This window comes from Meriones unguiculatus, chromosome 1 (assembly GCF_030254825.1).
Source record: "Meriones unguiculatus strain TT.TT164.6M chromosome 1, Bangor_MerUng_6.1, whole genome shotgun sequence".
NCBI classification, from domain to species: Eukaryota; Metazoa; Chordata; class Mammalia; order Rodentia; family Muridae; genus Meriones; species Meriones unguiculatus.
The window spans coordinates 23386056-23411911 of record NC_083349.1 but is presented as its reverse complement, the minus strand read 5'-3'; the positions used below and the strand labels follow the sequence as shown (position 1 = coordinate 23411911).

The 25856-nt window shown below is 46.3% G+C and overlaps 2 protein-coding genes across 2 annotated transcripts; both read right to left on the bottom strand.

Moving 5' to 3' along the window:
• Window positions 1-17560: 17560 nt before the first annotated feature.
• On the bottom strand, window positions 17561-19813 carry LOC132654251 (WW domain-binding protein 11-like). Its single transcript, XM_060383931.1, is given in 2 exon segments — window positions 17561-19246; window positions 19249-19813. Coding segments are annotated over 2 exon segments (1662 nt in total). The 3' UTR covers window positions 17561-18149.
• Window positions 19504-22791, bottom strand: LOC132654253 (pre-mRNA-splicing factor 38A-like). The gene is made up of 2 exons (XM_060383934.1): window positions 22660-22791; window positions 19504-21326 (listed from the first exon to the last, which is right to left on the bottom strand). The coding sequence occupies exon 2, from the start codon at window positions 21187-21189 to the stop codon at window positions 20251-20253; it is 939 nt and encodes a 312-aa protein (XP_060239917.1). The 5' UTR covers window positions 21190-21326; window positions 22660-22791; the 3' UTR covers window positions 19504-20250.
• Between the last annotated feature and the right edge of the window lie 3065 nt (window positions 22792-25856).

Here is a 25856-nt window from a genome sequence, read left to right as displayed (position 1 = left end):
AGGACCTTGGTGGCCCTTCATAAAAATAAAGACACCAAAACCTTTTAATATTTCAAAGCTTAGGCCTTAGTTGGGCTGACTCCCAACCAACTCATCTAATATAACCAGACCACTTAGCCCCATTCAGCCATGTGGCTAGCTAGACCTTCCAGAACTCTAGTCACATCTCCTCCCATACCTCCTGTCAACAAGGCCCTTCCTCTTTCTTTCCAGAGTTCCTTTCCCTTCCCCAGGAAGTCCTGCCTTCTACCTCCTGCCCAGCTAATTGACCATCAGATTTTTATTAAAACTAACCAGAGAACGCCTTAGGTAGGTAAGAAAGGACAAAGACAAAACTTCACATAGTGTACCCTAATACCTCCCCCTTGTAGTCCAATAAAGGTTTTTTCTCTTACACTAAAAAACTATATACAATAAGAGCAGTTAAAAGAAGTGTCAAGTAAGAATTACATTTGCAATGTCTAGTCCATTTGCATCTGGCAATCTTTGGAGAAAGAACTCTGCTATCTATCCTATTTGGTATGTTCAGAATTTTGCATGTAACTCAGTTTCTATCATAACTTGCATTATCATCCTAAAGCCATCTTCTTAGACCTAAAACATCTTTTAAATCCTAAGCAACTTAAGCTTTATTTTAAGACTATGACTGTTTAGTCTTCAACCTCATCAGAGACTTGCAAAGGAATAAATATTACCTAACTCTGTAGAAAGTGCAGGCAAGCACCTTCCAGTACTAAGAATGACAGACAGCCGGCTGCCTGGACAGTCACCTAACTATTTCTATAACTTTGGAGCATCATCTTCAGCTTCTGGCACAATCATATCTGGCAGACATATTTATGATGCAATAAGTATGAAGGACTTGCTTACCCTGTCTTGGTACAGCTTGCCAGTCAACTTCCCTGTGTTCAGGTTTGCCCAGTTTGGACAGCATTCTGTCTGCAGTGAAGCGAGGGCTTTTTTTTTTTGGCCTGGTGCCCCATTTGAAGCCACCTTCTAATAGAGGTTCTTTGATGCCTGTTATCTTCTTTCAGGTGCTGCCAAGAGCTGACATGTCTCATTGCTAGAAAAGTCTTAAAATAATGCCACTTTTTGTAGGTCTCTGAGGTTTATGAAGACCATCTATCCATCTGTATTCACTTACATAGTGTTTAATAATTATCTATCTATAGCACATCTGAATAGGCAAATGTTGCATGTTTTTAGCTATTTATTATCTGTTTAACCTAAGAAGCATATTTCTTTGATAAACTAGACTAGTATCTGACATAACATGAGCATGATTGACTATTAGCTTGTATCAATTATTCAAAACAGTTGTAATAGCTATTAAAAGGATTGGAAGTAAATACTGCATTTTTAAATGAGTTGCAAAGGTCAAATATCTTATTCAAGAATTGAAACACAATTATGTTGTAACAAAAATAACCTTAATTTTTATATCAAGATACAAATATTTGTATCAATATACAAAAGTTTATATCAACGTAAGATTATTGGTTTATAAAAATGTTCTTTGGTTTAAGAGTAGATTTGATAATATACCATTTTTCCTGTTATTTCCATATATTCCTATATATATACTCTACAAAGTGAGTTCCAGGACATCCAGGCCTACAACAAAGAAACAGTGTCTCAAAAAACCAGAAAACTAAGGAAAAGAAAGAAGAAGAAAGAAACTAAAAATCAAAGAAAAAACCCAGGAATCAGCCAAGCAAAAACCCCTCAAAATACACACACACACACACACACACACACACACACACACACACAAAACAAAAACAAAAACAAAAAAACAAAACAAAAAAAAAAACAGACAAAAAAAATCTTTTTTATTAGGCCAGGTGTGGTGGCAAATGCCTTTAATCTCAGCATTTTGGGAGGTGGCTCTCTGAAGATGACCATGTCATTCCTACTTGTATGACTTTGAATTGTCACCTCTCTATATGTAAAACCCCTATTACAGAGTGGCAGCTCACATATAACATGCATGTTGGCTTTTAATAATAACATCATCAACATATTAAAATTGAGAGCCATATCCAACTGAACAGATTTGGCAAGCTTAATTCATGAAAGCCCCTAGTCTTGAAGAACAGTTTAATTTTGACAGAATAAGAGGAAAGGCCCTGAAGAAAACAAGGTCACTAGATATAAGAGCAGAGGACAGACACTAAAAAGCACGTGAGGAAAAGTGAATAGTCTCAAGGGCAGCTCTTCAGGTCAAGAGGTCAAAGGCAAGTCAGTATTTGAGTACTGTTTTGTTTAGGAGTGCAAAGTAGAAACAGGGTCTCACTATATAGCTGTGGCTGGCCTGGAATTCCCTATGTGACAGGCTGGCCTCAAATTTTCAACCCTTCTGCCTCCCCTCCTGAGTGCTGAGGCTGCAGGCATAGGCCATCATGTCCAGCCACTTGAAAAAGCAAATTTTCCATTGAATGAATGGTTTGTTCTCGTTACCAATTTTCCTTTCCTTCTTTCTTTCTTTTCTCTTTCTTTCTTCACAAAACAGAGTTTCTCTGTGTAGCCTTGACTATCCTAGACTAGCATTGTAGACCAGGCAGATTTCAAACTCGGAGATCTGCCCATTTCTGACCCCCTGAGTGCTGGGATTAAAGACATGCGACTCGACACCCAACTCAATTTCCCATCTTTCGCTTGAAGATCCTCCTTCAATGGCAGGTAGACCTCACAGGCTGAGGTGAGGTCTCAGTGAGTGAGCAGGAGCAAGGCTCCAGCTCTGCTTTGGATGCCTCTGGACAATAAATCAGCCTGAAGGCACCTTCTCCACACAACTGCCTCTAATGCTCAGGAGCAGCCTGTGCTTCAGTCTCAAACTCTAGTTCTATCTCACTACACAGCTCAACACTAACATAGGAGCAGCCAGGCACTTCTAGGACACAAAATTAGGGCCATTCAAAAGGTAAGATGCTACCAGAGGCAACAAAAGAGAAGGCCCACAAGAATGTTCCAGAAATACAGTGACCAAAATGAGGTATCTGGCACAGACAGAGGAGTTTTCCAGAGAGATGGAACTCTGTCCTATATCTACCGACTTCCTCCTAGTTATTCTGACTACTGCCACTGCCCCAAACTGACTTCTCTCTATCTTCCCCAACTGCTGTTCTACTACCCTCACTGGTTTTCACCATAATCCATTCCAATTTATACAAAACATTTACTAGGCACCATTTTGTTCCCAGAACAGTTAAAGACTGTGAAGACACAGAGTGATAATGTGGAATTTGGGAGGACATGAACTCAACACAGTATTTGAGGTACTGAAAGAGAAAGCAAGGAGAAACTGGATGTTCACCTATAATGCCAACTCTAAAGAAGTAGAGGCGAAAGGATCAGTAGAGTTGAAGGCCAGCCTCAGTTACGTAAAAACTAATCGGGGAAAAAAAATTATTTACTTTTTTTCCTGGAAAAGCAATGTTTCTTAAATTTTTTTTCCTGAGATTATAATTATATGTCTCTCTTCTACTTCCTCCATCCAAACCTTCCCATATACCCTTCCCAACTCTTCTTCAAATTCATGGCCTTTTTTTTTCATTAGCTGTTTTTTTTTAACTTATTTAATCACTTGCCTGATCCCAGACCCCATTCATTAACTGTTATTGCATGCATATATGTATATGTGCATACATACATATTCCTAAATATAACCTACTCCGTCCATATTATATTACTTGTATGTATGTTTTCATGGCTGTCATCTGGCACTGGAAAAGCAATCGTGTCCTTTTCCAAGGGAAGACCATTTTTCCCATTCCGAGCTTTCCTGAGTCGCTTATAGATCTTTGTGTAGAGTTAAGGCCTTTTGGGTTCCTATACCACCATTTATTTTATTATGTCCATTGGTGTCACCCCTGTTCAAATCACATTTGGACAGCCATGTTGGTAGGTTCTGACATTAATTACTAGGAGACACAATCTCACAGCAAACTCCCTGATCTTCTGGCTTTTTCAGTCTTTCCAGGCCCTCTTCTACAATGTTCCCACAGCCTTTGTGCAGAACTGTTTCGTAGTATGTGGTCATTGAGACTAGCTGTCAAATGCCTTTCATCCCAACACTCTTGGGAAGCAGAGACAAATGGATCTCTGAGTTGGAGGCCAGCCTGTTCAACAGATTGAGTTCCAGGAAAGCTAGGGCTTTTTGAAAAGAAAAAAAAAAAAAGTGTGGTGGCACATGCCTTTAATCCCAGAACTTGGAAGGCAGAGGCAGTCAGATCTCTGTGAGGTCAATTCAAGGTCAATCTGATCTACAAATCAGTCCAGGACAAACAGGGATATTATACAGCAAAATCCTGTCTGTAACTGGCATGTGGTTGTACCCCCAGAACCTGAGAGGATCAAGCAGGAAGATCATGAGTTCAAAGGCAGCCTTTGCTACAGGGCAAGATCTTTCCTCCAAAAATTAAAGAGTTGGAGAGTTAACAGTGAAGTCAGGCAGTGCATGCCTTTGATCCCAGCACTCAGGAAGGCAGAGGCAGGCAGATCTCTCTGAGGCCAGCTTGGTCTACAAGGAGTCTAGGACAGCTAAGGCTACACAGGCAAAAACAAACAGAGCTGATAGTAAAGAACAGGCAGACACAAGCTTTAGCTGCAAGTGGGTAGAAGACTCAGCAAGTCCACCCTCAGCATGAGCATTTGCATCATATACAGGGAAAGGGTGACAAGCAGGAGGCTAGCCAGGATTGCCAGAGGCAGTGGGTGAGGGAGCAACAGGGAAGGCACACAACAAAGCCTCCACTCGGGGTTCTAGTTGTGAGGTAGGGAGTGAGCCCACACAGTTGGCTCTTTAAGTTTCAGTTTCCTCAGAAGGAGAATGGGAGTAATGTGCCTGATCTCCTCCATACAATTAAGAGACCTTCAAGTTCTAAAGAACTTCAGAGCTGCCAGAGACAATCTTGTTTGATTCCAAAGTTTGTGAGATGAGGGAAGGGGTAAAACTCAAAGTTCACAGAGGGAAAGTCACTCTGGGAGGAACATGCAAGCACAAGTCCTCAAAGCCAGAGATTCCACATTGTGTGCCAGGAAGAACACTTCCCAAACGCACTTCATAAACTCCTATAAACTGCAAGAAATAACGGGCTGTGCCCAGGTACGCCTCCCGAGGGCCTTGGGTGGATCAGCACATCCTGGGAGCCTCAGAATTCCTTCCACGCCTGAACCAAAGTGGAACCCACGGGCTCCTAGGAGCACGCCTGAGAGGAGAGCAGACATCTGGAACAAGGAACAGTCTACCTCTTAGGATCCCCGCCAGGATTTCACATCCAGTATGATGGGAACTACTGGAGCTCCCTTTCTGACAGATTAGAGTTCTAGCCCCCAGGAAACCGGCGCGAGGCACCTTAGGACTTGGCGCGTCACAGTCTCTATCTGGAAAATGGGTACCCGAGATCAGGACTGAGGCCAATGAGAGCCTCCAGGGAGGCGGGACAAGTCGCCAGTGCCTGAAGGATGCTCAAACAAGCAGGGGACTCGCGGGTTCCCAGGCTCCCCCGCGCCCGGAGCCTGGAGGTGGGGAGGTGGGGGCCGAACCGAGCCGGTGCCTGAGGATGGGGAGGGACTGAGCACGTCGTGTAGCGACGCGTCGTGCACCGCCCGCAGCCGTCTCCTCCAGCCTCCACTCGCTGAGCCCACGTCGCCTTGGCGCGCGCGACCCTTACATAAGCGTCCCCCGGCGCCGGCGCCCTTCCACCCACCCACCCGCAGCAGGAGGAGAAGGTGCGGAGAGCCGCGGACACTCACCTCCGCCCCGCCGCCGCCAACCGTGGCCACCGCCTCTGACTGCTGCTGCTTCCACTGACAGGGAACAGCTGAGGACTCCGCGCCACCGACTTATATGCGGCGCAGGCCCCGCCCACGAGACTTCCTATTGGTCGATACAGCCCAACCCCTCCACGGATTGGAGGAATAATCTCACCAATCACCGCTCCCCCTCTCAGGACTCCTCCACGCACCCACCCACCGTTCGGGTTTAAGCGTTGGCGCCTCACGTCGGCCCCGCCCCTCGCGGCCCCGGCGTAGCTCCTTATTGGTGGAGGGTAGGAAAGAGCCCACCTCCTACGCGCCACCGCCTACTCCCCTTTTTTGACAGGGTTTCTCTGTGTGTAGCTCTGTCTGTCCTGGAACTTACTCCCTAGACCATGCTGGCCTCAAACTCACAGTTTGTCTCTGCCTCCCAAGGTTGGGATTAAAGGCACGCTAGCCACCACCCCCCCCCACACACACACACACCTGGCTAAGAGTCTGTTATCTCAATAAGCTAATAGCACAAGCATCTCTCTAGAATTGTCTCCTTTCCTGCAAGAAAGGTTACAGGAGGATCTGTGTAAGTGAAGTCAACTGAGGCTACACAGTTAGTTCCAGACCAGCCTAGGCAACAAAAAAGAACAAGGCCCTAGAGTTAAGCAGGGCCATGGCTTTAAAATGCTAAGCCTCTGCCATGGAATCAAGAGTGAACCCAGTGAGTGTCCAGTGACCCCAGACTCCTGATGTTCACCTCTGTCCTGGTTTGCTTTCCTTTGCTGTGGTAAACACATGACCAGAAAGCAACTTTGATAGAAACAGTTTATTTGACACACATCCTGATCACAATCCTTCATGAAGGGAAGTCAGGGCAGGCACTCAAGCAGAGACAATGAAGGAATGCTGCTAACTGCCTGGATCCTCATAACTCACTCAGCCTGCCTTTTGATACAGTCCTGACTACCTGTCCTGCGGTGACCCCACACACAGATGGCTGTGTCCTCCCACATCAGTCATTAAGCGAGAAAACCCTCACAGACCAATCTGAGGAAAGTATTTTTCTCTGTTTTGATTGTCAGTTTTTGTCTTGTTTGTTGTTGTTTCAAGGGAAAGAAAATGAAGTTGAATGGGTAGGGAGGAGATGAGAGAGGTGAAAAGGATGCTCAAAATTTGTATATGTATTTTGAAATAATAAAAATTAAAAATAATTATACATCTTAGCCTCCATGTACACACACCCCATCTTCCCTGAGAGCAGGCTAGACCTAGCAACTTGCTTCTAAGAAGCAAGTGATGAGTGCTACCTCCAACGCCAAACCCCAGAGCCTGGCTTCTGTCCTGCTCCTGAACTCCGGGCCTCACTCACAGGCTTACACTGACTGAATTGAGCTGCAGTGTTCTGAGTGGTTATTATGGTACTATGCACATGGAGTGAGGTCCCTATAAGTCCAATTCTCTAACACCCTCTCTTAAACTCTGCAGGCACTGATACATGCAAGCAGCCATTGTAGCTTGCAAATTTCATCTCAGCTACTCAGGAGACTGAGGGAGGAGGATCCCTGCAGCCTGAGCGTTTAGAACCAACCTAGAACACACTGAGACATTTCTTAATATAAGTAAGTACCAAGCAGTGGACTTTAGAGATAATGCCAATAGCCAAGGGTCAGGGAACTAGAGGCAGTGGGTGGAGCCAGAGGAGACAGGGCCATGCCAAGCAAGGGTGTTACTGACCCTCGCCTGGCCTACCTGCCTGTAGATCCTTTTGTCAAAGTATACCTGCTTCAGGATGAAAGAAAGATGAGCAAGAAGACAGTCGTGAAGAGGGATAACCCCAACCCAGTCTTTAATGAAGCCATGATCTTCTCTGTACCAGCCATTGTACTACAGGAGGGATGGGCTGGATATTCTCAGGGCTCCCAGCCAGCACTCTCCTACAGTAATGCCTCTTGGAGCCTCAAGCCAACCCCCTTCTAGTTGATTGAGCCTGAAACCACGAGCCAGCCCTGTGGTGAGGCTGGGGACCCAGACACTGCTTTCTTGATGCCTTTGATGGACAGGCAGGGAAGTCCCGAGATTGTAAACCCCATTGTGAGCTTCGGAGCTCCCAGCATTAAGATAGGGTGGGAAGGCTTTCCACAGAAGGGGACAGCTCAGCTGAGTTCTGACTGACGATGAGCTAGGGGTAGCCCCAGAGCCCTGGGTTGTAGGACTAAGTCTTCAGAGTTCCTACTGCAAGGACCTTGATGGGATCTTCTCATCCTAGGACCTGAAGAGGACCACGTGCCTCTGGGAGAATACTCCCAACACAGGGATGTCACACTCTACTGGGGCTGGAACTCAGGGAGGTGAACCACAGAGAATACAGTTTAAGGCATATCAGTCAGAGGGTGGGGATTTCACCCCCTCCTCTCTGTCTCCTTCAATCCTTAGGCCAACCTAACAATAAGAAAGTCCCTTAGAGGGACTGGAGAGATGGCTTAGCCATTAAGAGCACTGGCTGCACTTCCACAGGTCCTGAACTCAATTCCCAGAAACCACATGGTGTCTCATAACCATCTATAATATGATCTGATGCCATCTTCTGTATGCAGGTGCACATGCAGATAGAACATTCATATATAGAAAGGAAAAGAAGAAAGAAAGGGAGGAAGGAAGTCCTTTAGAGCCAGGTGGTAGCAGCAGAGTCAGGTGGCTCTTTATGAGTTCAGTCTGGTTTTGCAGAAAGTTTCCAGGCCAGCCAGGGCTACACAGAGAGGGAAAAAAATCCCTTTAGTTCTTGGGCTAAAGTCTGCCCCACAGCCCAGGGACTGTGCAGGGCCCAAAAACAAGGTTCCAAACAAGGAACCACTGGATATTTCTAGATGTTTCTGCTTGTCCTCCCACACTCACAAGTGATAAGTGATGATGGTGGTAGCAGGTGTGACCTTGGGGAAGTGAAAAGGTCCTGGGGGACACGCCTCCTGAATATAGGAATATAAGCAGAAGCCTTATTACATACCTGGATCATGACTTTCCAGCCTCTGGAAAGTGAGAATAAATGTCTACTGATTACAAAACATACCATGTAAAGTATTAAAGCATTAGAATATTTCGCACAGACTGAGACGGTGCCGACAGATCCTTGCTTCTTCTTTTTAAAGCTACAAAGAACCACAGCAGACAATTGATAAAACTGTAATTTGTGGAGTAATTTTCATTCAGAACATGGCTGTTCTGGCAAGAGATCACATCCAAAGGCCTTCAAGGTCTGTGTGATCCAGCTGGCAAGAGATTACATCCAAAGATCTTCTAGGTCTGTGTGATATGGCTGAAATACAAACACTCCTTTAATCCAGGAGACAGAGGAAAGCAAATATGAGTTCAAGGCCACCCTGGTACAGAGCAAGTTTTAAGTAAAGAAAAGCTTAGGCCCAGGTGTGGTGGTACATGCCTTTAATCCCAAACAGTAAAGTTACAATGAAAAAAGAAACACCCATGTTTGACAGTGATGTCTAATTGAGTGGCAGAAAAGGTGACAAATCAAAGATCTGACAAGATAGAATATGACAAAAGGAAAGGGAAGCTACTAAAGGGGCAATGAAGAGTGAGGGGTTTTCACTGAAACAGTAACAGGTTGCAGAGAGAAAACCCAGGTGAAGACCAAATAAGCCAGAGAATGAGAAGGAGCCAGAAGATTAGAAAAGATTGCTGGAGTTAGTTTGAGGCCAAGAAAGCACTTCAGGGGCAGAGAGACAAACCAGATTGAATAAGTCAACTAGGAGAGGAGCTTGAGCCAGAACAGCTGAGCTGAATGAGCCAACTCAGAGCTCAGTAAGAACAAGAAAGGGTGAGTTGACGAAGAAGTAAGTCTCAAAGGCTGAACATGTTCTAGGCCTCCGTTAGATTGAAAGGAGGCTAGAAGCTTCCAGGACTAGGCCCAGGTGAGCAGAAGGAGGCAGTAAGCCTCCCAGACAACAATTACCTCAGGAAAATAAAAATTCCTGCTACATACATTGTTAATGCTAAGGTAACAGGCAAACTGAGCTTGATACACTAGTTGTTTCACTTTTGTGAATGATTAAAAAGCCATAATAAAATCAATTTAAAATGGAAAAAATAAAAAGGCCCAGCTGTGAGAGTGTAATCCCAACACAGAGAAAAAGGCAGGAGAGCAAGAGTTCACTGCCACTCTCAGCTAAATAACAAATTTGAAGCCAGCCTGGACTACATGAGGCTCTGTCTGAAAACAAACCAACTAAAAGTTAAAAATGAAAAGCTGGGGCTGGAAAGATGGCTCAGCAGTTAAGAGCTCTGGCTGCTCTTCTAGAGGACTGAGTTCCATTCCCAGCAACCACATGGCAGCTCACAACCGTCTGTAACTCCAGTTCCAGGGGACCTAACACCCTCACACAGATATGCACGCAGGCAAAACACCAATGCATATAAAATAAAATAATTAAAAATAAATGTATCTTTAAAAAAAAAGAATATTGGCTCTTCTTCCAGAGGATCCAGGTTCGATTTCCAGCACCCACATGGCAACTCACAACCATCTTTAAGTCCAGATCAGGAGATCATACAGCCTGTTCTGGTCTCAGCAGGCAATAGACGTTCATGTGGTATACCAACATACACGGAGTCAAAACACATATACATATAATAAGATAAAATTTTAAAATAAAAAAGCCTTTATTCCTATCAAAGGCATGTAAGAATTTCTCTTAGAAATTCCTGTTTTATCTTCTTTATGAGTTCTCTATTAGAGAAGTTGGAGATGATCTCAAGGCCAAAGATATATTTTTAGTTTTTCTCTTTGGTGAATGGCATGTTCATTTCACTTGCCCATTTTCCCACTAACCTGGTTGTCCTTTTCTTTGCCAGGTGTGATAAATGTTTATATTATTCCAGACCCAAATCTACTCTCCATTACCTATGTGGCAGGCTCCGTCCTGCATGGAGGATATCTAGCAGGTGCTAGGTGAAGGGAAGAATTGAAGTGAGAAAGAAGAGATGGGGCAAGCTCCAGACTTGGGTAAAAGGCTGGCCTTGAACCAAGCAAGAACACCTCCTCCAAAGAACCAGTGCCTGGGCTTTCTGGGACAGTCCAAATATAAAGCATCCCCGTATCTGTGCAGGGGCACCGCCCAGTAACTGGCACAGTTTTTAAAACTCTGGCACCCAGGCCAAGGCACAGACATTAAGATCCAGGAGGCACAGCCAAAAGAGTGGAGCAGCAGCCCAGGGCAGACCCATGAGCAGACTGCATGGCCTCCTTCTGGCTGCCTGCCTGCCACAGCTGCTCCAAGGGCAGGGATAGTGAAGCCAAGCTGCATGGAGAGCAAACTCGAAGACAACATCTAGTCCATGAGATCAGCAAAAGACTGAAATTAGAGATGCAGCAGCACTTGCCTCTGAGGGAGTTTAAAGAACTCACTTTCAAAAGGAACGACTTGAGCTCAGGTAATTCTTGCAGAAAAGTGAAGACTATCGGCAGACAAGCGCTCTGCTGTGGTGAGGAGCACATACTTTTCTGGCTATGGTCTGACGTGTTTCTGTAGAATGCTGTGGTCACTGTCATTGTTGCTGTTGCTGTTATTTGGAGACAGGGTCTCACTTCCAGCCCTAGCCTGCTATGTAGACCAGACTAAATTGAAATTATTTGCAGTGTTCTTTCTATCTCCGCCTCAGAAGCCTTGAGATTACAGGGAATAGTTACTATCGACACACACTTGGCCCTAAGAGAATTTCTTTAAAGACAAAAGCAAGAGTTGGGTTCAGACACTGAATCTGTTCTACTTTTAATCGTTCTGGGAATCAGAGGTTTGAATGACTGAGGCCCAGAAACCTGTCCACATGACTGTGGCTCCCATACTCAGCAATCTTCCAGGCAAGTGGTACACACTTACCATCCTAGCACTTGAAGGGGTTAAGCAGGAGGATCAAGAATTCAAGACCAGCGTGTGCCAGGAGAGAAGCAGCCACACCAGGGATGCAAACAGAGCTGTGCAGGAAATAACGGCAGCTTGGGCTCAGCGCTTGGGGCATGAGGGTCCTGCAAAACCGGGGCTTCGGCTCCGACTTGTCCGACAGTGTGGACACCAGCACTGGCTCCATCTGAGAATATGGTGCTGCCTTCGGAAAGAGGGAGAAGGCTGAAGAGGATCAGTACTTCCAAGAGAAGACTAGAGTACAGCTGGCTGCCCTGAAGAGACATCGTGAAGATGAGATAGAGCACCATGCGAAGGAGGCTGAGCATCTACAGAAACAAACTGAGTGTCCGAAGATGCCAAAACCACTACAGGATGATAATTACAGTCCCTCACAGAAAGGCCTGTATAATTCCCCACCTCTCTAGAGACAAGGAAGATAAGAAACAGGCCCTCTGTTGATGGGTAGGTGTGTACTGCACCCAAGAAGCCAATGGCAGTACTAATTATTCTGAGAGCATCACAAAATAAAAATGCTTTGATAAGCACTTTTTAACTACTCAGTAAGTGTCCTTCTGTCTTCTAAGGGACTGATTTCCTCATTCCTACCCTTGATAGCTCCCCCCAACCAACACTTTAGCACATTGAGGTATGGGGGTTTAAAACTATAGGTTTTTGTGTTGTTGTTTTTTTTACATATGTGCCAAACATCTATCTATTCTATAACTAAAGTTGGCCCTTCCTTCATCTCTGTCGTCATGTCCCCATGTGCACAAAAAGCCCTGCCTGGTCTTTCTCAACACTATCTCCCCAAGGACCAAATTTTAGTGTCAGCATCAGCTTTTCCCTCTTCTCACCCATCATCTGCTTAAGAAATTCTATTAGTTTCACCTGTTGAATCCCTAACATCTTCTTGCCTTCCATTTCTGATAACCCATCCTGCGTCATTCTTTTTGATAACTTGAACTATTGTAAAATCTTTGTAACTGTCACCTCAAGAGCCACTAATGAGTAAGACATCCTTCTGGTAGTTCTAGGCTGAGCTCCTGATGACAACAACCTGCTTACCAGCTTGTCTCCACCATCCTCCACTCCCTAGATCCTGTACATACAGCCCACCTGACTCTTTGCTCTATGCTTTAATCACCGTCTCCTTTCCCTCTAGATGGTCCCCATTTGGAACACCCTCCCTTCCCTCTTGCATGATTGCTGTGGGGGTTGAGTTATACACTCCAATGTTTTTCCATCCAGAAGTCACACCATAACTTCAGGAAATAGACTTTACTTTTTTAGACAAAGTCTTACTATGTAGTCCAAGAGTAAATCCCCCTCTCCACCCTCCCCCTCTTGAGTACTGAGTTTTTAGGCACCATAACTAGCAGATCTTATCAGAGTTATAGCACACCCAAGGACAGCGATAACAAGAGAGGCGACAAAGTAACATAACCAGGAAAGCCAGAACACAGGTCAGGTTAATGGACCTAAGCCCCAAAGGCTCATTATATCCCCATCTCCACCCCAGACTCCATGTTAGACTCGTCTCCAGGGAAGACGAGATGTTTTGAATCAATGGGTGGAGTGAAAGCTGAATAGCAGCAGTGAGACAACCATATCCTCCTAAGGAGAACAGAGCCCTAAGACACGACCAACCCCAAGGAGAACAGAAGTCACTGTCTGGAGAGGAAAAACAGGAGTCTGAGCTGGGGTGGGACATAAGGCAGAGAGGAGGGACTAGATCTTGCAAAAATGGGCTTGGAAGTTGGGGATAAGCAACTCTGTGTTGTCTCCTCCTATCCACCATTCCTAGAACACCATTAAGAGAGGGGAAGGTTTCTGGATGTAAGACCCCACAGACAGCCTATCCTGACCACCTACTATAAGACAAAACAGAGTCCCATGCACTCTGGACTCAGGCATCTTTTGAATCCCCACTCCTAAAACACACAAGCAAACCAACATCATTGGGCTGGTTTATTCAAAGACAGAGATGGAAAGAGAGTAGCAGGAAAAAACAGTAATTTAAAGGTAGTAGACTATGTAGGGAGAAGAAAAACCACATGTTTAAAATCCTCAGGGAGGAAGTAAGACCATATCCCTGAAACAGTGAGATATTATACATGTGTTCTTGAAGAATTATTCAGAGAAAAGGGAACTAGCAAATTAAAAGTATGTTGGAAACAAAAAAAAAAAAAAAACAACAACAAAAAAAAAAAAAAAGAAAACCATCAATAGAGGGCTTAGAATGCTAAGATGAAAGGAAATCTAGAAACTGAAAAAATAAGAAAAGACAGCATACAAGCCAGAAGGAGGGCACAAAATGAGCAGGTCCATGCAAGAGATCAGAAAGCCAAACAACCTGTCAGAAAGAGAGAATGGTGAAAACAATGAGGAAAAATTAATAATGATAATAATTAAGGGAACTCCCAGGTTAGACAAAGAGGAGCTGACTGGAAGCCTCATAAACACACCAAAACCAAGATGTGCTGGTTAGCCAGAGCAGTTACAAATCAGAAAGGTTTTAGATTTTTCAGCAATGTGAGATGCTACAAAAGTACAAAGCATTATCTTCAAACTTGTCAAAGAAAAATTACTTCCAACATGAACTGTTTCTATCCACCTAACTACAGATCATGTATGAAAGTAAAATAACAAAGATAAAAGTAAGCCAGATGTCATCGTACAAACCTATGTATGTATCCCAGCACACAGGAGGCGCTGGAGGAAGGACTCAGAAACATGAGCATAGTGGTCCTGGGCAAAATCCCAGCACTTGGGAGGCAGAGGCAGATGGATCCCTGTGAGTTAGAGGCCAGCCGGGCTTACCTAGTGAGTTCCAGGACAGGACAGTAGTTATATAGTGAGACCCTGTCTTGAAACCACCCCTTTCTAGTGGGAGCTTTGGTGTCTTTAAAAACCTCAGTTATATTGTGTAAACATGCTTTTGTTTTAATCCCAGGTGTGGATATGAGGCTGCTTTAGCTTGTCCACAGCAGCAGACTATTTGCCTCATGCAGGCTCTGAGGAGGGCTCGATCTTTGCCAGCTACAGATAGTTTAATTCTGAGGACTCTGGAGAGGGAATAAATTAAATGCCAGAGCACACTGAGAAAGAAGGCTGCTGCTGGTCCCGGATATGGCTACTGGTTGCTGATGCAGTTTGATGAAAGAAGTTGGAGATATCCTGACAGTGAAGACTGGACTCTCAGAACTCCTTCTCCAGCACCATGTCTGCCTACATGCCACCATGCTGCTCAGCACGACAAGAATGAACTAAACCTCTGAAGCGGTCAGTCAGCCCCAATTAAATCCTTTCCTTTATAAAAGGCACCTTTGGTCATGGTGTCTCTTCACAGCAATAAAACCCTAAGAGACAGCTAGCCACCTTCCCCAGAAGCTCCTATGGGTGGGCTGTAAGAGAGGGGAGGGTGGAGAGGTGCCTCAGAGTTTAAGAACACTGGCTGTTCATCCAAATCTCCTGAGTTCAATTCTTAGCAACCACATGGTGGCTCATACCCATCTCTAGTGAGATCTGGTGCCCTACTGTGGCATGTAGGCACACATGCAGGCAGAGTACTGTATAAACAATAAATAAATAAGGAAAGCGCAGTACTAGAGTAGGTACTTGTGAGCATGCACACATTAGTGAAGGTCCTTGAAGATGCTTTGGCCTCTAATCTCCATCATGCAGAGGCTGGAATTACATTCAGGTGGTTGTGAGCAGCCAGAGGTGGATGACAGGAAGAGACCTCAGATCCTCTACAAAAGCAATATATACACTTAACTGCCGAGCCACCTCTCCAGCGCCCAATTCTTCCATTTTTGTGTTTTTGTTTGTGAGACTGGGTTTCTCTATGTAGCCCTGGCTGTCTTGGAACTCTCTGTGCAGACCACACTATCCTGGAACTCAAGCCTACTTCTGTCTCATAAGTACCGCAATTAAAGGTGTGCCACAGCACTGCTCTCAATTCTTAAGTCTTTAATCTGTGTTGTCTGAGAAATATGAGACTTCTCTTGGGCCTGCTCTGCCCTGGGTAGACTTGAATCATCCCTTTGTCCAGCAAAGCCGTGTTCCCCACCTGCTAGTCACTTGGAGTCTGTTACCAGAGACTGTTCCAGTAACACAGAACTTTTGTTCAGGCAACCCTCATTTACTTAACAATGGTCCCAAAGTGCAAGAGCACACTTCCTTTAAGCAATAGTTCTTGACTTAAAAAGAAAATCTTGCCAGGCTCGGTAGAGCACGCCTTTAATACCAGCACTCAGGAAGGCAGAGGCAGGTGGACAGATCTGAGTTCGTAGCCCATCGTGGTCTACAAAGCAATCCAGGACGGCCAAGGCTACATAAAGAAACCCTGTCTTGAAAGACGAAAAAAGAGGGACTAGAGAGATGGCTCAGAGGTAAAGAGCACTAGCAGCTCTTCCTAGAGGTCATGAGTTCAATTCCCAGCAACCAGGTGGTAGCTCATAACAATTTGTAATGAGATCTGGTGCCCTCTTCTGGTGTGCAAATGTATATGCAGACAGAACACTGTGTACATAATAAATAAATAAAACTTAAAAAAAAACACCAAGAAAATAAAGAACAACATAGGCTAAGACTGCTAAAATCTTGGGCATGAAAGATTCTCTGTGTTGCCAGGCTGTGGAGGAAGAGGCAGGAGGGTTGGAATTCTAGGTCATCTTGGACTCTATAGAGAGGGCCTGTCTTAAAGCAACCACCACCACCAAAAGAACAAAACCAAAATATTGTGAGGAGCCCACACTCACATAAGTTTTGTTATTACAATTATTGTTGCTTTCTGCCATGCCTGACTTATTAAAGTGTCGTGTGTAGGTAAGAGTTTGGTACTACAGGGACTCAAGCATCCCAGCTGAAGGATGAAGGGTCTGTAGCCCTCAGACACACAGCTGCCTCATCTTTGTCATGTAAATGTGGCATACACAACTAGGAGCACAGCAAAAGAACTTTCCTTTCCTGCCTACTCTATGCCAGGCACCTTTTAACTCACTTAATTTTCCCTATAGTCCTACAGGGGTATAATCAACCCACAATTTACTGATAAGGAAAATGAGGCTCAGAGACCCACCTCCAGAATTCTTACTTCCACTCCATTTCAGAGCCCCTGTTTTCCCACCCAAGGAACCTGGCCTGGTGCCTGCTCATAGAATGGGTTCCAAACATACTTAATTGAACCAAAAAATATTGAATTGGAATGCAAATGTTCTCCTGGAGCCAGGGCCATCCTCTGCTGTAAGACTGAGAAAAAGAGGCCAGTGAGCCAGGCAGTCACTAGAGCTAACAGGGGAGGGATGGAAGGAGGGAGAGAGAGAAGAGAGAGTCTGTCAGTCACACTTCCAGCACTGTACCCAGGATCCTCTAAAAGGGCAGGAAGTGTTCTTAACAGCTGAACTCTCTTTCAAGCCAGGCATAAAAGGCCCAACTTTAAAAAACAAACAAACAAAAAGACCCAAAAACTTATTTTATGTGCTTTGGTGTTTTGCCTGCATGCTTTGTCTGTGTGAGGTTGTCAGACCCCTGGAACTGGAATTACAGACAGGTGTGAGCTGCAAGGTGGATGCTGGCATTGAACTGGGATCCTCTATAAACAGCCAGTGCTCTTAACAGCTGAATCAGCTCTCCAGCCCAGGCCCAACTTCTTATGTAGATTCTGCACCTCAAAATCTAGTCCTTATTTTTACACAATGAGCACTTTACTAATTGAGACAGGGTCTCACTACTTAGCTCTGGTTGTCCTATAACTTACTATGTAGAAGAAGCTCGCCTCAAACTCACAGAGATCTGCCTGCCCTGGCTCCCAAATGCTGGGAGCAAAGACATAGGCCACCAACCACACCCAGTCCTATATATGTATATTTTGGTATGGAACATTTTATTTCTCCATGAAACACTCAAAGAGTTTAGCTTGTGGGAAATAACTTTAATCTGAGAATTGTACATTTTCTTCCCATATATCCTGCTTTGAATTAGGAATTGACACTGTAATCCATTTCACTAAAAGTAAAATATTACAAAATATTTACAGGAAAATATTAAACATAAAACACAAAACTCAGGATGAAATAATCCTTTTTGTTCCCTCCAGAAATCTCCACTCCAGTGCCCACAGCACATGAGTCAAAACAAGTAACCGAGACATCTCTGACGTAACTTCCAAAATGGAGAGGGGAAGAAAGGAGGTGAAATGGTGTCAGGGTCAGTGCTGGCAGCAGTGCTTCACATCCTGGTCCATCCTAACCCCTGCGAGGGGAGTCCCAGCCAGGCAAACGTTAGGAGGGTCCGGAACTGGACTTGGAAACACCTGGCAGTGGACAATACTCTTCACTAATTTAAAAAGAGCCTCTTGGTCCACAACCAGTGCTCTCTGAGCAGTTGTCACAGCAGCCGGTCCATCTCCTTCATAAATGCTTCATAAGCATCGTCCTTAGTTTGTACCGAGGCAGGAACAGAAGGACAATGAGCACTTTACTAATTGAGACAGGGTCTGGGGGCTGCTTTGGCAACAGGCACGGCAGAGTCCTCCTCTGACCTTCTTTGGGGAACAGCAGTAGCCCCCTTCTTCTCTCGGCGCACTCTCAGTGCAGTGGGCACAAACCGTGTGACCTCTGCCTTGGGATTGGTGATGTGGGGCTTGGCACTGATGGTCACAGAGGCTTTCTTCTCGATAGTGGCTGCTACACTTGCATCATCCACCTTTGGTCGCTGAATGAGGCTGGGTGGGGCACTCAACACCCCTGGGTTGGGCAAGGGAGCTGGTGGGGAAAGCCCAGGTGGGGCAGGTCCAAGAGGAGGCACCAAGGGTGGGCGCATCATACCAGGACCAGAACGGGGGATACCTGGAGGTGCAGGAGGAGGTAGCCTTGGTGGGGGTCCTTGAGGAGGGGGACCTAGGGGAGGGCCAGGAGGTCGGCCTGGTGGTGGTCCTGGAGGTAAAAGTTGTGGTAAAGGCCCTCGGATTCCAGGTGGTCTCAGGAATGGAGGAGCCCCTGGAGGTGGTCCAGGAGGCCATAAGGGTGGGGCAGGCGGTGGTCCAAGAGGTGGTGGTCCTGGCAGGGGAGGTGCTTGAATCTGAGAAGGAGGGGCAGACTGTGGAGGAGCCTGCTGCTGTGAAGGGGCAGCAGATGTGCCATCAGAGTGGGAGTCCTCTTTATGCTGCTTTTGCCACTGCTTTTCTGATTCAGAATCATCAAAGTCCTCATCATCATCCTCCTCTGAAAACTCCTCCACTTCTCGTCTTTCCTCAGGGATTTCCTGACCTGCCATTTGAAGCATCATGGCTTGAAGAGGAGTCAGATCCTTCATGTTCTTCTTCTTCCTCGATTTTCCAGGCATATCAGCAAATCGGACACTCAGACCTGACTTCTCCTCAGGGTTTTCTTGCTCACTGTCATCACGGTGCCCCAACCTACCCCCCCTCCCACTCTCTGCATCACATCTGTCGGTGTCACTGTCCTCACCGCTGTCGTCATACTTATCCTGATCCATGGCCTCAGGATAGCCACTGTCATCATGACCCCGCTGAGCAAGTTCTGGACCATACAGCATGTCTTCACCTTGCCTCTCAGAGGAAGATCTGGAGCAAAGCGCACTTTACGACCATACATCTGCAGGACTTGAGGAGGAGGTGGGCCAGGAGGAGGGCTGGGTGGTTTTCTGCCAGGGGGCAAACGTGGAACACCATGTCCGAGGAGAGGAAGTATAGACACTGCTTGAGGTGAAGGCCCATAGGCTGAGGATTTTTTCAGAATGGAGGGTGGCTGGGCACCAGGAAGTGGAATGTGCTGGATTAAGATGTTGGAAGGAGCATGAGGCATGTCTGGCAAAGGGATGCTCTCGACTTCTACATGCTGAGCATTCTGGATAGCATCAAAGTACTGTCTCAGCTGAGCTCTCTTCTGTTCTTATTCTACTTCCAGCTTTCTCAATTCCTTGTACACATCTGGATTTTCTTTTTCATAAAGTCGTAGAATTCGCTCGAAGGTTTCCCGCAGCTTCTTATGCTTGTCTTTCAGTACTTTCTCGTTCAACTGTGGCTGTTGCACTGGGCTACTCTCCATTTCCTCAAATTTCTCCATGTCTTGGATAATCTGCTTGGGATCTTTCATCCTCAAATCCGCGGCTTGTACCATCATGCACTGTTTTTTGTTCTTTTTCTGTTTTTTTTTTTTTTTTTTTTTTTTTTTTTTTTTTTAGAGGAAAATGACAACTGTGTCTGGTTTAATTACAAACAAGAAAAGGATCACCAAGTGGCTACATCTTTTCAAGAATCTTGCCAGCTCCCAGGTCCTCTTGACCCTTATTAAGTATGAATAGCCATAGTTGTTAGGTCAAAACCTGACCTTCATTTGGTCAAAACACCCTTTTAAGATGTTGATAATAATTCAAAGAGATACAAAACATAGCACCTCTGTAATATGAAAATAAAAACAACATACAACCAAACAAGGACTTGATTTTGAAAAATCCAAAATATTCACAGCTGCCTGAGAGGAAATCTTGAGTATTCCACTTAAACAGATGCTCTCATATTCACATCACATCATTTGGACTACAGTAAAAAATGAATCCATTACTCATTTCTTCTCCAGCTCTTCTTGTGGCTTTTCTTAGACCTTTCCGGAGACTTGGAGTGGCTCCTATGTCTGTGACTACGGTGGTGACCTGGGGACTTAGAGCGAGATCTGTGTCGTCTGTCTCTGGACCTGCTTCGATGGCACCGGGAACTCTTGCTCCTGTGCCTTTCTCGGTGGGGAGAAGGGCTTCTTCTTTTAGGGGATCTACTCCGCCTCCTGGGAGAGTGACTCCAGCTCCTCCTGTACCATAGTGCAGGCGAGCATCTTGGCTTGTCCAAATCTCGGTATCTTCTCTGTCGGTGGTCAGGTGAGGGCACTCGTTCCAGCTTCTCATCTTCCTCTTCCTCCTCTTCACTAGACTCCACGCCATCCATGTCCTCTTCCAGAGCACTAAATCGAGGCTCCAGATGCTCGGCTTCCTCTAGCACATAACGTTTCTGCAGCCGTGGCAAAATGATATCACAGACTCTCTCACTGTGCAGCAGGTCATCAATGAACTCATCCACATGCATCAGCTCAAACTCTCCATTTCGGTTCTGGCTCTTGATTTTTCGGTAATCATTGTACAAAGGCTCCAAGTACTTGTAGCAATCAATTGCAGTTCCTGTCAGCCTCATGTAAAGTGCCCCCAACATCCGGACATACTTGAAATCTTCATTTTTTATGAACTCAACAATGATATCCTTCTCAGGCTGAATTTGAAGCATCTTCAAAGTTAAACACAGAAAAGGAGTTGGCTTTATGTTTCCACCATACACACCGCCCACGAAGCTCAACTCCATGGCTTTGTCGACTACAAGTTCAGCCGTAAGCCCGAAACATTCCTCCTTCCAGTACTTGGACTCGTAGATTCGTGTCCGGATGATCTTTTCCACCAGATACTGAGGGTTGGTGCCGTGGATGCTGTGAGCATCCTTCACTGTCCGGTTCGCCATTTTAGAGCACTTTCAACTATTCTTCTGTACGTTTTTTTGTTTTTTGTTTTTCACTTCTTTTCCGGGCTTCCTTTCCAGCTTGGTGTGTGGGGTTCATAAACTTCCCACCCTTGGTGGAGGATGTCGATCTCCGTGCCCTGTTGACAATTCATTTGATTTACTTCTTCATTAAAAAAAAAAAAGCATTTGGGGGTTCTAACTTCTATTTTACTAATGATTACTTTTAAACTCTTATAATGCCTAACCTATAAATTAAATTTTATTATAGGTATCTCTGTATAGGAAAAAACAGTTCACATAAGGTTCAGAATTATCCAAGGTTTCGGTCATGCTTTGGGCAGCTTGGTGTTAGGGCCCAAGTTCTTTGTATGACTGCAGGAATTTTAAAATGTTCCTCATGTAATTGATACAGTATCTCTGTATCAATTACATGAGGGAGCAACAGGGAAGGCACACAACGAAGCCTCCACTCGGGGTTCTAGTTGTGAGGTAGGGAGTGAGCCCACAAAGTTGGCTCTTTAAGCTTCAGTTTCCTCAGAGGGAGAATGGGAGTAATCTAGCTGATCTCCTCCATACAATTAAGAGACCTTCAAGTTCTAAAGAACTTCAGAGCTGCCAGAGACAATCTTGCTTGATTCCAAAGTTTGTGAGATGGGGGAAGAGGCAAAACTCAAAGTACACAGAGGGAAAGTCACTCTGGGAGGAACATGCAAGCACAAGTCCTCAAAGCCAGAGATTCCACTTGTGTGCCAGGAAGAGCACTTCCCAAACGCACTTCATAAGCTCGTATAAACTGCAAGAAATAACGGGCTGTGCCCAGGTACACATCCCGAGGGCCTTGGGTGGATCAGCACATCCTGGGAGCCTCAGAATTCCTTCCACCGCTGAACCAAAGTGGAACCCACGGGCTCCTAGGAGCACCCCTGAGAGACGGAGCGCAGACTCCTGGAACAAGGAACAGTCTACCTCTTAGGATCCCCGCCAGGATTTCACATCCAGTATGATGGGAACTACTGGAGCTCCCTTTCTAACAGATTAGAGTTCTAGCCCCCAGGAAACCGGCGCGAGGCACCTTAGGGCTTGGCGCCTCACTGTCTCTATCTGGAAAATGGGTCCCCAGGATCACGACTGAGGCCAATGAGGGCCTCCAGGGGGGCGGGACGAGTCTCCAGTGCCTGAAGGGTTCTCAGGCAAGCAGCGGACTCGCGGATTCCCGGGCTCCCCCGCGCCCGAGCAAGGGAGGTGGGGTGGGGCCCGAACCGAGCCGGTGCCTGAGGATGGGGAGGGACTGAGCACGTCGTGTAGAGACGCGTCGTGCACCGCCCGCAGCCGTCTCCTCCAGCCTCCACTCGCTGAGCCCACGTCGCCTTGGCGCGCGCGACCCTTACATAAGCGTCCCCCGGCGCCGGCGCACTCCCACCTACCCACCCGCAGCAGGAGGAGAAGGTGCCGAGAGCCGCGGATACTCACCTCCGCCCCGCCGCCGCCAACCGTGGCCGACAATCTGACTGTTGCTGCTTCCACTGACAGGGAACAGCTGAGGACTCCGCGCCACCGACTTATAAGCGGCGCCGGCCCCGCCCACGAGACTTCCTATTGGTCGATACAGCCTAACCCCTCTACGGATTGGAGGAATGGGACCATTAATCACCGCTCCCCTCTCAGGACTCCTCCCCGCACCCACCCACCCCTTGGGTTTAAGAGTTGGAGCCTCACGTCGGCCCCGCCCCTCGCGGCCCCGGCGTAGCTCCTGATTGGTGGAGGGGAGGAAAGAGCCCACCTCCTACGCGCCACCGCCTACTCCTTTTTCTTGGAAGCCTCACGTGGGTCCCCTGGCGCGGCCAGGGTCCGCAATGGGCGGAAAAGGTCCGGCCTCAGCTCTTTCTTGTTTTGTGTCGGCGGGGATGGGGACGCGCGATTCATTCACTCCCGGTAGCATGGGTCTCTTCAAACCGCAATCATAACAGGTGCACTGGGGAGCCTAGGGTTACATCTTCCCCATGATGCTTGGTTGTAGAAGTCTCTGCCAGCTCTGGGATATTCTCTCTCCTTCCTCTAAATAGATGCCCCCAACAATTCCATCCAAAGTGCCTCCCAGTCTCTTTGGGTGACAAGGCCATCCCCTTAGCCACAGTGCACATGAAATTCCTGCCTAGTCACGTTGCTGTTTCCATGCCCACAGCCCAAGTACACAAAGCCTCTGCTGGACACCTCACCACAGCCAGCATTGGCCACTGACCACAGGATAAAGAAGGTTGACTCTCCAGTCCACACAGAGCCACGACTCCTTTGCTTGCTCTAGTAACCCTGTCAATTATGACAGGATGTTGTGACCATTTGACAGGTGTGGACACTGAGGCTCCCAGAACTGAAATGATCCCACACCCCAGGACTTCCAGGCTGTGCTGCTGCTTTTTTTTTTTTTTTTTTTTTTTTTTTTTTGTAGTCCACTGGTCACCTTGGATCACCCTGGAAAACTCTAGGCAAAAAGTCTAAGACTTCAGATGTCAAACAAAGGGCTTCTGTTTTGACATTTGCATCTTAAGGATATCTTATATCTTAAAAGCCTTAAAGCTAGAAGGGCTTTGAACAAGGTCCTTCCAAGATCTCCCTTAAGATAAGGAGTGCCTGGGATCTGGGTGTACAAATAGCTTGTCAGGCCTCTGCACAGACCTGTCCCTGCAGTGGGCTCACATTGGTTATGCGCTTGTGCCTGTTAACAGAAGGAGTTTGGGCACCCAGATGAGGGAAACCTCGAGAGGCAGGAAAACCCACATCAGCCCATCGTGTCTCAGCAAGGCGTGTTCTTGGCTCTGGGAGCTTTTACAGTAGTTTTTCAGTAACTGTGACTGTTTGCTGTTCACTTCCATTGGCCCAATAAGGTGGAGGGCCTGTGGGAAGGCCTGGTGGGTAACGGCACTTGTCACCAAGTGATAAGGTGGTGTTGATCCTGGAACTATTCCAGCTGCCATGTGAGCACTAAACCCAGGAATGTAGACCAGTGGTTTGACTAGGGAAACTAGAACCCCAGCTGGGATGGTGGCTCACATCTGTAATCCTAGCCCTTAGGAGGCTGAGCCTAGTGTGGTCCTGTCAGAGCTATGGGAAGTCTGTTCCTGGGAAGCAGCTCCTCTGGCTAGCATCTGGGCTTCAGGCTTTCCTTCCGCCCAGCATGATATTCCTGGGGAAATGAAACGGTTTGGAGTCTGCTACTTCTTTTTTTCTTTCTTTCTTTCTTTCTTTCTTTCTTTCTTTCCTTCTTTCTTTCTTTCATTCGTTTTTTTTATTTGTTTGTTTGTTTTTCTTTTTTCTTTCTTTTTTTTTTTTTTGACAGGGTTTCTCTGTGTGTAGCCCTGGCTGTCCTGGAACTTACGCCTGAGACCATGCTGGCCTTACAGAGTTTGTTACTACCTCCCAAGGTTGGGATTAAAGGCATGCTAGCAACCCCCCACACACACATAAACACACACACCTGGCTAAGAGTCTGTTATCTCAATAAGCTAATAGAACAAGCATCTCTCTAGAATTGTCTTCCTTTCCTGCAAGAAAGGTTACAGGAGGATCTGTGTAAGTGAAGTCAACTGAGGCTACACAGTTAGTTCCAGACCAGCCTAGGCAACAAAAAAGAACAAGGCCATGATTTAAGCAGGGTCATGGCTTTAAAATGCTAAGCCTCTGCCATGGACTCAAGAGTGAACCCAGTGAGTGTCCAGTGACCCCAGACTCCTGATGTTCACCTCTGTCCTGGTTTGCTTTCCTTTGCTGTGGTAGACACATGACCAGAAAGCAACTTTGATAGAAACAGTTTATTTGACACATATCCTGATCACAATCCATCATGAAGGGAAGTCAGGGCAGGCACTCAAGCAGAGACAATGAAGGAATGCTGCTAACTGCCTGGATCCTCATAACTCACTCAGCCTGCCTTTTGATACAGTCCTGACTACCTGTCCTGCGGTGACCCCACACACAGATGGCTGTGTCCTCCCACATCAGTCATTAAGCGAGAAAACCCTCACAGACCAATCTGAGGAAAGTATTTTTCTCTGTTTTGATTGTCAGTTTTTGTCTTGTTTGTTGTTGTTTCAAGGGAAAGAACTTGAAGTTGAATGGGTAGGGAGGAGCTGAGAGAGGTGAAAAGGATGCTCAAAATATGTTGTATATGTATTTTGAAACAATAAAAATTAAAAATAATTATACATCTTAGCCTCCATGTACACACACCCCATCTCCCCTGAGAGCAGGCTAGACCTAGCAACTTGCTTCTAAGAAGCAAGTGATGAGTGCTACCTCCAATGCCACACCCCAGAGCCCAGCTTCTGTCCTGCTCCTGAGCTCCAGCCCTCACCCACAGGCTTACTCTCACTGAATTGAGCTGCTGTGTTCTGAGTGGCTCTCTGAACAGGATCAAGGAGCCAACAAGAAACTGAGGCCCTTGGCCTAACAACAGTCTATGAAGAGCAGAGTTGTGTAAACAGCTCCTTGGTGTGATGTGCTTGCCACATGCACATCCCTTCCTCCAGCTGGGCCACCTGGGAGACACTGTAGGCCTTGGTGGGAGCCCTTGAGAGGCCTAAACCACTCCCATCCCCCCCACCCCCACACAGGGGAACAAAGAGATAATAACCATGTGCTGTCTTAAGCTGCTAATACTGTTTTAAGCCACT